General features: G+C 48.1%; 2 protein-coding genes across 3 annotated transcripts in view; one reads left to right on the top strand and one right to left on the bottom strand.

Annotated features, from left to right (window-relative positions):
- Positions 1–10,240, bottom strand: part of CAND2 (cullin associated and neddylation dissociated 2 (putative)) — a 34,094-nt gene extending 23,854 nt beyond the window's left edge. Inside the window, exons 1-3 of one of the 2 annotated variants that reach the window (XM_045290093.1) lie at positions 10,161–10,240; positions 3,809–3,952; positions 441–595 (exon numbers count right to left, since the gene is read on the bottom strand). In XM_045290093.1, coding sequence (XP_045146028.1) covers positions 441–595; positions 3,809–3,952; positions 10,161–10,228 — 367 coding nt within the window. In that variant the 5' untranslated portion in view covers positions 10,229–10,240. Of the gene's footprint in view, positions 1–440; positions 596–3,808; positions 3,953–9,017; positions 9,102–10,160 lie in introns of those variants that run through there. The other variant, XM_045290094.1, reaches the window with a different exon arrangement.
- Positions 10,241–10,440: 200 nt separating this feature from the next.
- The window catches only part of TMEM40 (transmembrane protein 40), a 53,867-nt gene continuing 51,031 nt past the window's right edge, over positions 10,441–13,276 (top strand). The window contains exon 1 of the mRNA XM_045290005.1: positions 10,441–10,579. The gene's annotated coding sequence lies outside the window, so the exon portion shown is untranslated. The remainder of the gene's footprint in view (positions 10,580–13,276) is intronic.

The following is a 13,276-nucleotide window of genomic DNA, read 5'->3' as shown; positions in this document are numbered from 1 at the left end:
TCTTTTTATTTATTTATTTTAAATTTTTGTCAACGCATTCCAAACTGACTTAGAGCCATGGATTTCAGGCAATCTGGGTGTGAAATTCATCTTGGCCACTTACTAGCTGAGTGAGTTTCACTTTCAGAGCCTCAGTTTCTTCATCTGTAAGCTGGGACAAATAATGACGGTCCAAGTAATAATAATGGAACCCAGAGTCCGTGGTACTATAGTGGTATGAGTTGGGTTGCTAACCACAAGGCCAGCAGTTCAAACCCACCAGGCGCTCTGAGGGAGAAAGATGAGGCTTTCTACTTCCATAATGAGTGACAGTCTTGGAAACTCACAGGGGCAGTTGTACCCTGTCCTAGCAGGTCACTCGGAGTCAGAATTGACTCTATGGCCGTGGGCTTGGTTTGGGCGGCCAGTCCCTGGCACCTGGGACCTGGAGGGTTAGGTACCTGGGGCTGCGGGTGGGAGCTCCGAGAGGATAGTCTTGAGGCCAATGCCGGCGATGTCTCGAAGCTGCTCCTTGTCGGACTGCATGTTGGCACAGAGGGTGTCCACAATGGCCTCCACTTGATACTCCTTCACTTTGCCCACCAGAGGGCCCAGGCTGCGGGAGGTGAGGGGAAGAGCCCCAGGCTCAGCCTGAGTCAGCCCGCCCCTTCACCCCCAGAGGGCCACCTAAGCTGGATCCACAGGGAGCCCTCTGCTCTGCCAGAAAGAGACGCTGGGCATGCCAGCATCATCCCTGGCACACCCTCAACCTGCATCTCAACAGGTGGCCAAACCCAGTGACCTCAGAAAGCAAGGGTGTCCCTAAGCAGGGAGCCTCCAACTTGTCAGAATTATCAGGAGGCCTGATTAAAACAGATGGCGCCCCCCCACCCGCCCCCACCCTCCCCACACACGTACACGCCACCAGTGCCAGCGTTTCAGATTCAGGAGGTCTGAGTGCCCTGCAAGACTCTGCATGTCAAAAAAAAAAAAAAAAGACTGCATGTCTAGCAAGTTCCCAGGCGGTGCTACTGGCCCAGGGACGGCCCTCAGAGCATGCCTGCCCTGCATGTGCTCCCAGCTCGGCCTCAGCTACAGCAACTGGGAACTGGTTAGAAATGCGGATTCATTTCTGAGCCTACTGATCCAGAAGCTGTGAAAGTTGACCAAGGTCCCAGGGGCTTGAATACACACGTGGTTTTGAAGCCAGGCAGCACCTGACTCACTGGTCTTCAGCCTTAGCGGGGCATTGCTGCCACCTGGGCCTTTATTCTCATCCTTTCCCCTCCACCCACCCCCAGGCTTCTGCATCTGAGTTTCAGCAAGAGCCCCCAGGTGATTCCAAATTCACATCAAAGTTTGCCAAGAGACCTTGGTTCTCTCTGCATCTTTCTCCATCAACTCCTTCACCCAGACATTCACAGGTCCTCTCTCCCCTTACCTGCTCTATCATGGATTCAAATAGCAGTGGTCATTCAGGGACATTTTGGCTATTTTCTGAGGTCTTTTTTTCAGGGTCATCATAACTAATTAGTTGGTAAATCTGGCCCTTTTTTTCCCCAGTGGCCCAGGAAGTTAAAAAGACAAGGCTGCAAAACACAGCACTGTTCTACATCCTGCAGGACTTTCTAACACCCCCCTGGGCATTTATATGATGACAAGAATATATACCTTTCTATAATTAACTGAGTTTAGAACATAACTTCATTTTATATAGAAACGAATTTCCCAAAGATGCAGTTATTGGGTAAATTGAGGGAAGACTATATTTTGATTTCTGGGCAACTTTACCATTTCGGACAACTGCCACAGTCAGAGCAATGCCACGTGTGGTGTCCACATTCCCAGGCCACCACACCTGCGTCCATCTCTACCACGGGAACTGTGACAATTCTACACCTAGGTGCAGGCTTCTGCCATTTTTACTATCAACATGGCCACCCACCACTCGTGCTATTTTATGATAAATTAGTTTCCTGTGTATGACAGCTTAGGAGGGTACTATGCAAGGAGGCTCAGACGAGTTAGTGGTAAAATTCCACTTATTTATTTTAAAAATTCTCTTTTTATGGTGAACTGGGTGAAGGCTGACAGGGCAGATGAGTTTTCCACTCAACAGTGCATACGCCTTGTGTTCCATCTCATTGCTTTCAAGCCCCACCTCGGAAATAATATATCCCACTTCTTCCCTGTGTTTCCTGTGTCCATTCCTCCTTCGTTCCTAACCCTCTGGAGCTCTGTCTATGGATTAGTGCTGTCCCTTTGCTCTCCTGGTTGATTCTTCTAAGGTATATGTGCCTCACTAGTGTCAAACAATATGGTTCTGTCCACTGCTGGACTGAAATTGAGCCATCACTTCCTGGCCTGAAGGGCCATGTTTGAGGGTTCCACAGTCAACATCTGATCAGCAGGCCTGGTTCTGGTTTATGAGCTTGAGTTCTGTCGCAAATGTCCTTAAGGAGTCCTGGGGATGCTGTCGGCTAAGCAGTGGCTGCTAACTGCAAAGCTGGTGGCTGTTCAAAGCGACCCGTCCTTCTGAGGGAGAAAAACTAAGCACTATGTTCCTGGAAAGATTTACAGCCTCCGAGACCCTATATACAGTTCCTATGAGTTAGGACAGACTTGGTGGCAATGGGTTTTTCATCCAAACGTATAGGTAGGTTATCTTATCTTTAAATTTGGTTTCATTATAGGGAAAAGAGTATCCCAAGCCCTTCATTATATAAAAAAAAGTGGGTATTCCTCCTGCTCGTGGGTAGCCGATGCTTTGCCTTATCTCCACTCCACAGCCAGAGGAGTTGCTCCTAGACCACACAGCTGGCCAGGCCCTGGCCTGTGTACAGTCTTTACGGACTTCTCTTCACTCCGGAGGTGATGTTGCGTTTCAGGAAACAGCCCACAGGGATGTCTAAGCCCAGCTCACAAAGGCTATACCTCAATTCTCATCCTGTCCACCCTCCATGCGGCCAAACCACCTGCCATTCCGCAGTGCCCTGCCCACCGTCCGTCCACACATGTGCACACATGCCCTGCTCACACGCACAGTCTGGCTTTTTCAGCATTTGAGGCAACTCAAGGTTTTGGGACCACCAACTCACAGTGCCCGGGGCAGAACAGGGTAGAGCCCCACCCCCATATCCCTTCAGCCCTTACCACTTGGGTGCGTGCCAACTTGATTTCCAACTGCCAATACTGGCATCTCTGTTTGGGCACCTTCTTTGGTTAGAGAGGTGAGAATCCATAAACCTCCCGCTACCCCAGGACCAATGACTGATGAAAAGTGGTGAATTAATACCGCAGTTCCCGTGCCCTCCGGGTGGGGAAATTTCAAGACTCCAGTCACCCCCAGTGGTAAGCTGCTTGATAACCCACTCTTTACTGACTCCTTCCACTGCCACATTCCCACTGTCCCTGTCAGTGTTTCCTGGCATCACATCCCACATAAAACTGACCCTTCAGGGAGGGGGGAGCGGGGAGGGAGGGGAAAAAATGAGCTGACACCAAGGGCTCAAGTGGAAAGTGGGTGTTGTGAAAATGAAGTCAACATATGTACTAATGTGCTGGACACGAGTGACATATGTACAGATTGTGGTGAGTTGTATGAGCCCCTAATAAAATGATTATTTAATAATAAAAAAAAACAACAACTGACCCTTCAATTCTTATCTTGGGGTTGGCTCCTGGGGAAACCTGGGCTCAGGCATGGGGGCTCCAAGAGCTGCTCAGCAATTCTTTTCTCAGAGGCTGTACCCCAAAGGGGCAGGACCCCCGGGGGCCTCCCACCCCCTGCCAGTGCCCTCCCTGGCCCCCCTTGTAGGCCAACCCTCACCACTTGACAGCCAGGTTCTGGACCTCCCCATTCTTGTCCTCCAGGAGCTGGAGCAGCATCTTCACCACCTTGCGCTCACTGTCCTCGTCCAGCTGGATGGAGTCCTTCTGCAGCTCCGACATCAGGTCGCTGGTAGCCATGAACCTGGGCAAGGTTAGGCAGAAGGTCATCAGGCAGCTCCTGGGCCTCGGGAATTTGGACGAGCTCTTCAAGTCTTTCAGGGAAAAAAAACTCAAGACAAGGATTCAAGGGCAAAGTGGTTATCTGGGCTGTGGTTCTGCCAGCCTATCACAAGGAGACTCGTGTGTGACACCAAGTGACTAGAGCCCTATGCTGACCACAGCCCAGCAGGTCAAGTTAGCAAGGGGCATGGCACGCCAGCTAAAGGCTTAGGACTGCGCAGTCCATGGAATCTTGCCTCTGCCGTTTATGCAGAGGTGAACTTGGGCAAGTCCCCTTCACCTTGGTAAGCCTTAATTTTACTTGTCTGAAAACTATGAGTCCCACCTGCTTCCCGGGTCGTTTGGACTCACTGGATGGTGAAAACAGTTCAGTTCTCAGCTGCTGGTGGGAAAGTTGGTGGGCTGAACCCATCCAGCGCCTTGGAAGACAAGCCTGGCCATCTGCTTACTAAAGGTCACAGCCTTGCAAACCCTACGGAGCCATTCTGCTCTGCACCCAGGGGGTCTCCATGAAGCAGAACTGACTCGACAGCAACTGCCAAGAAACGTGGGGCTGTCCAGAGGATAAAGTATGTGAAGTGCTTACTTTAGCACATGCAATAGAAGCACCACCAGTGTTAGACACCCCCTCTACCTAACAGCTGGAGGACACTGGGTTTGCACACACACCCCCATCTCATCCAGTTGACCCCTCCCCACCCTTAGATTCCACTATATCTTCCCATAATAGTGCTACCTTAAAGTTACCTCTTACAAGCACATGGCTAGTCTGCAGCTTTTAACATGGGCTCTCTAAACTCTGAAGACAGCCACTCCCCCATACCTGCCCCAGCCACTGTTGTTAGGTTACTCCTATGTACTCAGGGTGCAGCCCACTTTGTTATGTATGTGGTTACCTGTAATTAGGGGGTTTGCATCCCCCACCACCACCAGTATATAAGCTATGGTTGGAAATATATATTCTCTCTGTGTGTGCGGACCTGGCTCCTGAAGTTACGGCGGTCCCAGAGGTGAGCACTTGCATGCCTTATCTGGTCTGATGTCTCTAATTTTACCCCTCAATTATTCAACCACCCTGGGACCCATTCGGTTGTGAGGGCTAGTATCATATACCGAGGAGCTGCTGCTGCTGGGTTCGAACTGCCAGCCATGCTGATTACAGTTCAACCCGTTCTTCTCCAACCCGTTCTTCTCAACTCACTGCCGTCCACAGTGCCAATCTAATCCTTCCAGTTGTTGCCATCAAACTGATCCCACAGAAACCAATCTTAAAAGAGTATTAGGACCAAGGCAGATATTCTGGCTAATTAAGCTAAACTATTGCTTGGTTTTAAGAAGACTTCAGGGATATTGTTTATTTAAAAGCTGATCTCAGGTCAATAGGGGCAGGGCTTCATCCACCCTCTATGGCTCCAGAAAGTCTAGAGTGGTGAAAATGTGAAACTCTGACATGCAATTTCCTACTTTTGATCAGGATTCTTCTATGGACTCTTAGAACAAAATATGCAATCCTGGTAGCTGGACACCATCAGGTTCTTCTGGTCTTTGGGCAAAGGAGACAATGAGTTGTTCACTGAGACAATTAGCCACACATTCCATTTCCTACAGCTGTCCTGGACTCATCTTCTTCCTCTGTTGCTCCCGGTGAACAGAGACTAATTGTGGCTTGGATGGTCTGCTTGCAAGCTTTTAAGACTCCATCATTATACAAGGAACTAGGAGGTAGAAGAGATGAACCCAACACGTTGTTAAGCTAATTAACTGATCGATCCCATGAAACTAGGACCCTAAACCTCGAAACAATGGCATCAAATCCCATGAGTGTTTGGTTGCACATAAGTAGCCTCAACAGCCACTTTTTTTGGTCACTGTTGGAAATATATCATGCAATTGTCACCCAATCAACCTTTTACGGATGACAACAATTACAGCACTGCTGTGCAACCCTAGCCTTAACCAATGCAATTCTTCCACCACCATTAATACCCCACTTTTACCCCTCTCACCCTGGTGACCACGAAGGAACTTTGGTCTCTCTCTAGTTGCCTTTACATGTCTTTTTACATAAGTGAGGTCAGTCTTTGCATTTATGTGATTGACTATTTAACTCAGCATGTCTTCATGTCCCACCCCTTCTGTTAACCTGTGGCAAGACTTCACATCTCTTACTGGCTGAGTAGCAGTCCATTGTAAGTATCTACATTTTATTTAGCCATTCACCTACTGATAAGAATTGAGGTCTATCCACCTGATGGCTACTGTGTCTAGTGCTGCAGTGTACATTGGCATACACCCTCGTTGTGAGTCTCTGCTGGTCTCTGGAGCACATACCTAGGAGTCGAACTGCTGGGTCGTATGATAGTTCTGTTTTGAGTTTTTTTAAGAACCGGCACGTGGCACCATTCCCACCAGCGATGGATAAAAGTTCCAGTTTTCCCTCTTCCTCACTTATAGTTCTTCATCTTTTCTTAACCATCCTAGTGGGAGGGAAATGGTGTCTCCGTGTGGCTATAAGTTGCAGCTCTCTGATGACTAACGATGTGGAACATCTTTTCATGTGTTAAGTGGTCATTTGAATATCTTCTTTGTTGAAATATATACTCTTTTACTCATTTAGATTAGGTTGTCTTTTTATTAAGTGGTTAAAGTATTCGATTTTTGTTAGATCTGCGGTTTCCAACGAGATAGTCCTGGGTAGCCATTCTTTTCCCTTTTTTTGGTAAATCCTTTTGATGAACAAGTTTAAGTTATTTTGGGGTCCTAGTTATTCGCCTTTTGCCGTTGGCGCTTTTGTTGTTATGTTAGGTAGTCCATTGTTGAAAGCTAGGCCTGACGCCATTGCCCCTGCTTGTTCTCTTAATAATTTCCTTAGTCCTTTTTGAATTTGTCTTTGTGTATGGTGTGGAGCTTGAGTCCTCTTTCATTTTCCTGCACGTGGAAGGCCAATATCCCCAGTACCATGTATGGACGAGACCCTTATTTTCCCCATGAAATGGTCTTATAAGCCTTGTCAAAAATCAGCTAACCGTAGATGTGTTGGTTTCTCTCTGGACTCTCAATTCTATTCCACTGGTCTATGTGTCTACTGTGCTACCTCTAGTAGGCTTTTATGACTGTAGCTATACTGTACGATATGTTAGAAATTCAGGATGTGTGATTCCTCCTACTTTGTTCTTCTCTTTCAACCTTGGTTTAGTTAGCCGGGGCCTCTTTCCAGTCCATTGAAAGTTGAGGCTTGTTCTTCATATTCCTGTAAAGAAGGCTGTTGGAATTTTGAACGCGGTTGCACTGAATCTCTAGATCACTCTGGGTATTATTGACATCTTCATGATATTAGATCTTCTAATCTATGAACACTGAAAATCTTTCCACTTACTTAAGTCTTCGTGAATCTCAGCAGTGTTTTACAGTGTTCATTGTATAGTTACTTCACAACCACGGTTAGACTTATTGATAGGTATTTAGCTCTCAGACGATACTGTAAGTGGAATTGTTCAATTTCCCTTTCAGTGTTCTCACTGCTGGTGTATAGAAACCCAACAGATTTTTGTTTGTTGACCTTGTACCCTACAACTTTGCTACAGTGCTTATTTGTGGACTCAACCATTAAAGAGGCAGTGTGCAAGTTGAGCAGTCAGGGTGGGTTGGTCTCACTCCTTCCCTGGAAATGACACTGATCTCTCAGCAGCAAGCAGCTATGGCTTTGAAATGTGTCAGATGCCCTGGTTCTTAAACCAAATATTATTTATTATTTCTTCAAGAAATGATTTGAGAATTCTTCTCTGACCCCAAAGTGAACTGTTTTGACGATGGGTGTCTAAGTGGGAATGGAGCAGCTCACAAGCAGGGATCAAAGGCTTCCTACACCCTGCAGGGAAGCCCCACCTGTAGTCACCACCCACCTCCAGGTGCCAGAGAAGACAGTCTGTTTCCTCCCAGGGAAACTCTAGATGCAATTCTGCTGAGACACTTAGCCACATGGGTGCCTGGGCAGCTGGTCAGCACCACTCAGTCCCCTGATATTTGAACTAAAAATAGACCCCACCAGGATGGTTTTAAGTGTGCTTGGAGCCACTGGCAGCGAAGGGCTGAAAGAGTTTCTTAGGGCCTAGTTGGTAGGGCTGGGCACCCAAGCCTCCTCCCTGTCCTCATTCACTGGCCCAATGGACAGTGGAACTAATTGGCCACCAGCCAACTATGTGACCTTGGGCATGTGACTTTAGCCCTGCAAATTTCAGAACAGGAAGAACAATCACTATCAACCAGTAGTGTGGTGAGCACAGCAGGGAGTCTTTGACTGAGCATTCATTCAGGGTCCCTTACTTTCCATTCAGAAAATATTCACTGAGCACCGACTATGTACCCTGGACAGTCTCTGGAGAAACAGAGAGAAAGTGCACAGTCCCAGTGGTCTGGGAGCCTAGCGTCTCCCAGGGCACAACAAAAGCAGACAACCAGGCTAAAAAGTGACATGACAGAAATATGCAGAGGTGGTTTGTAGGAATTGTGGAGAAAGGATGGCTGACCTAGTGTGGATGTCAGGAAGACATACCAAAGAGGTAGTAACTGAGTTGGAGCACTACTGTGTTACCTACTCAGCAGGTACGCCTTGGCTTATTGGTGCTTACTTATCGATCTATAGTGAACACTTCTAGTTATTTATTTACCACATAAAGAATTCTACTTCTAGTTATAGCCATGATATCTATGTCTCTCCCAACCCCACAGCACCTTCCTACAGAAGCAAAGCATCTTTTCAAATTTACAAGCATTGGTAGACTAGAAGGTGTCCGGGTGGTGCCGTGGGCTAAGCATTGAGCTTCTAACTGCATGGTCAACAGTTCAAACTCACCACCACCCTTCGAAAAAAAGATGAGGCTGTCTACTGCCATAAAGATTTCCAGTCTTAGAAACCCTATGGTGCAGTTCTACCGTCTTAAAGGGTGGCCATGCGTCATGATGGACTCTGTGGTGGTAGACTTGTTTAGTTTAGTTTAGTTTTGAAAGGGGCAATTGTGCTTACTTACTGTAGTGAATACTTGGGCCTTTGAGACGGCACCTAATCTAGGCACTCCTCTGAACCCCAATTTCCCATGTCTGTAAAATGCGGGTAATGTGATAGAATGTTCAACAGTACGCATGCCTATGTTGGTCTCTAAGTTTTCCTTTCAACTTCCAGAATCCAGAACTCGCCTGTGACCATGAGCCAATGCCTTCTCTTCCTTGGGCCTCAATTTCTCCTGAGAATGAAGGAATTGGGTCAGTGGTTTCTGCCATTTTTACAGTTCTGCTGGGGTTGGGGGCTGAGGGTCCATTTCAACTCCTGGAGACCCTATAGGACCTGGGAGAACTGCCCTTGTGGGTTTCCAAGGCTGTATGTACTTCTTTACAAGAGTAGAGAGCCTCATCTTTCTCCCACAGAGCTGCTGGTGGTTTTGAACTGATGATCTCAGGCGTGGTTAGCAGCCCAATGTGTAACCACTATGCCATCAGCATTCCTATTGGGCGTTCCTAATCAGAAGGAACAACAACAACTACCAAAAAAAAAACAAAAAACAGGAGACACACCTCTTGGGGAAGTGTCAGTCCTCACCTGAAAAACTTAGAAGTACTCTTAGTCTACCTGTGTCTGCCTCTGCCCAGTTTCAGGGGCGTGTCAGGCAAACCTGGGAGGGGAGAGGCTGACCCCAGTGGAGTGGAGGGAGGTGGTCCAGGTGATTTTAGAAGAAGGCAGAGCTGAGGGGTTGGGGCCCCAGGAAGGTACAGGATTTCAGTGAGGTTAGGGGAAGAAGAGCCTTGTGCTTGGAGCCCCTGGGACAGGCTGAAGCTTAGGGCCTGGGGGTACTCAGGCTTGGAGCTGGGGCTGAGTAGCCAGGAAAAAGGAAGAGGCAGGGGGCGCAGGGGTGGAGCTGGGCTGTGACAGGGGAGGGGAGGGGAGGGTTGGAGGCGCGGGCCCAGCTGGCCCGTAGGGAGAATCGTGGGAAAGTGGCTGAGCGGCAATAAAGGCAGAAGCAGGGGCAGGCGTGGGGGCGGCCAGGCAGGGCATGGGCCTCAGCGGAGGACTAGGAGCTTAGGGCCCAGGCCCAGGCTGGGGACTGCTGGGTCTTGGGGGGCCGGGCGCTGCAGCGGGGAGTGGGCCCGCAGAGGCGGGGTCGGGCAGCGGGGCGCACCTGAAGTCTTTATCGCTGGAGGTCATCTTCTCCAGGAGGCTGGCGATGTGGAAGGCGGGGGTGCTCATGGTGGCGGAGCGCCGCGAGGCAGCGGGCGGCGGCGGCGGATATGGCGGCGTGGGCGCCCCCTCCCCGGCCTGGAGGAGGAGGGCTGCGCTCACTCGACCGAAATAGCAGCGCCCGCCCCGCCCGGGCGCCGTCGCCTGGGCAAAGCAGCCCCAAGGCGGGGGCGGGCACAGGGGCGCCTCACCGGGCCCCCCACTCCTCCGACCTCCCAGATCTCACGGGGGATCTCACCACCCTTGACTGAGCTGGCGACTCCTTCTCCCTATGGGTCCTGGCTCTGCCCTCTGGGGCCCCCGACACCCTGCCCGCATATGACCGCCCAGGAAATACAGTCTCCGGACCTTTCAGTTCAGGTATCTTGGGATACCGTGGTTGCCGCCACGGTGGGACTCTTACCGTCTAGACAGGTTGGCCACGTTCCCTTGACCTCTGAGTTTGTTCTCTCCCTTCGAAATGCAACTCAGAGCTGCTAGTTACTGTAGGTCAGGCCAACCCGACCTGGGGGGTGGGGGAAAGAGCTACGCCACAGGGGGCCCCAGTTTCCCATGCCTGCCTGCCCCAGAGCCTGGCAGGATCTGAAGAGTGTACCAGGTTGCCCTAAGTCACCTGCCTGCTGCCTGCCATCCTCAACCCTGGGAATGGCCGCTTCTGTTCACTCCTTTTATAATGAAGCACCTGGGGCCACACAACAAACCGATCTGGGATGGAGTCAGGATCTGAGCAGCAGTTCGATTCGAAGCAGCCCACGGAGGTTGGGGGCGGTCTGTAGGAGACAGTTGACCTGGTAAAGGTAGTTCGTGCTTTGGAACCAGACAGCTCTGGGGTCAAGTCTCTGCTAGGCCACCTTGTGGCCTTGTGACAACCTCTCTGAGCTCTTGTTGATCTCTCACTCCTGAGTTGATGATAAACAAAAGCTTTATCTTATTTATTAATTTAACACATTTATTGAGTACCAGGTTCTAGAGTGAGCTAGAACCTTGCTTGCTGAAAGTGAGGAGCACTTGGAAGTCCTGCCGATGAAGATCCAGGATTACAGCCTTCAGAATGGACTACAACTCATTGTAAAGAAAATCCAAATCCTCACAACTGGACCAACAGGTACCTTCATGATGAATGGAGAAAAGATTCAGTTGTCAAGGACTTCATCTTGCATGGGTCTACAGTCATGCTCAAGGAAGCAGCAGTCAAGAGAGCAAGGGACACTCTGAGTAGGGTAAATCTGCTGCAGAAGACCTCTTTAGACTTTTGGAAAACACGGATGTTATTTTGAAGACTAAGGTGTTATTGCGTTGGTAATGGCTACTAACTCAAGCCATTGTATTTTCAGCGCCTCATATGCATTAAATAAGGAAGACAGGAGAAAAATTGATGCATTGAATTATGGTGCTGGAGAAGAATACTGAAAGTACCACAGACTTCCAAAAGAACCAGCAAATCTTTCTTGGAGGAACTACGGCCAGAATGCTCCATGGAGACAAGGGTGGTGTGACATTGGCTCACATACGTTTGACGTGCTGTCGAGAGAGCAAAGAAGGACATCATGCTTGGTAAAGTAGTGGGGCAGAGAAACAGAGGGAGACCCTCAACAGGATGGATTGACGCAACAATGGGCTCAGACTTAAGAACAATTGTGAGGATTTGGCAAGACCGGGCACTGTTTCGCTCTTTTGTACATAAGGTCACTATGAGTTGGAACTGACACCGTGATACTTAACAATAATAACAGCAACAACCCACATCACTTTGCAAGGACACAATTACTTGTGTCCCAGCCCTAACTGAAGACGACTGACAACAGCAGAAACAATAGACAACACTATAGACACCTCCATTGGTTCAGCGTATACAATTCTGACTGAAAAATTAAAGTTGAGCAAGTTTTCCAGTCCTTGCTTCACAGCATGGTTGTGCTGAGCTGCAGACAATGGACATTTTAAACATCTGGGAGCAAGATCCTGAAGCATTTATTAGGAGAGTTGCAACAGGCAAGGAAACATGACTTTACGGGGAAAAAACAACAGAAAGAAACATGACTTTACCAGTATGATGCTGACGATAAAGCATAGTCAAAGCAATGGCTACCAAGAAGTAAGAGTGGTCCAGTTTAAGCAAACGCAGGCCAGTCAAGAGCAAAGGTCACAGCAACAGTTTTTTTTGAATGCTAGAGTCATTTTGTTTGTCGGCATTCTGGAAGGCCAAAGATTGCTATCATCTGTTTATTGTAAGAGCATTTTGAGAAAGTTAGCCAAACTTTTGCAGGAACATTGCACCCAGGAGTTCTTCTTTACCAGGACTTGGCTCCTGTTCATTTCTCTCAACAAACAAAGGCAATTTTAAGAGAGTTTCTGTGCTGGATCCTTAGGCATCCACGTGGCAGTCCTGATTTGGCTCCTTCTGACTTCTTTTAATTTTCTAATTTTTATTTTAGAAAATTATTTAAAGGGTACCCATTTTTCTTCAATTCATATTATTTTAAAAATTGCATTGACATGGCTAAATTTCTAGGACCTTCAGTTCTTTGGGGATGAGCCAAATAGCTGTTATTCCTTACAAAACTGTCTTGAAATTGATGCAACATAGGTTGATACTTTTATATAAGTTTATAGTTTTGTTTTTTAGCTCCATTTATCACAAACTTTAAAAAATAACCTTGCTCCTAAGGAACCTTCTGGCTGTACTTTTCTCAAAATAGATTTGTTTGTTCTTCTTCTTTGTTTTGTTTGTTTTCTGACAATCCATAGTAATGGCAATACTCTTCACCAACACCGTAATTCAAGTGCATCAATTCTTCCTTAGTCTTCCTTACTTATTGTCCAGCTATTACATGCATTTGAAGCTAGCCAAAATACCATAACTTGGGTCAAACACACTATGACAGTAGGTTTTGTATCAACTTGGCTGGACCGGGATTCTCCCACAATGTGATGTAACAATGTCATCAGCCCCTTGATGGGCTTTTCTGTGAGCAGTCAAGTGGCTGTGGCAAGATTAAGGTGGAATGCTACCACCTTAATTAGGTCAGCGCCTTGATACAATTGAAAGGAAGTCTC

The sequence above is a fragment of the Echinops telfairi genome, unplaced genomic scaffold (genome assembly GCF_000313985.2).
Source record: "Echinops telfairi isolate 266 unplaced genomic scaffold, ASM31398v2 ScPeMD7_31;HRSCAF=116, whole genome shotgun sequence".
NCBI classification, from domain to species: domain Eukaryota; kingdom Metazoa; phylum Chordata; class Mammalia; order Afrosoricida; family Tenrecidae; genus Echinops; species Echinops telfairi.
This window is presented reverse-complemented; position numbering and strand designations above follow the sequence as displayed.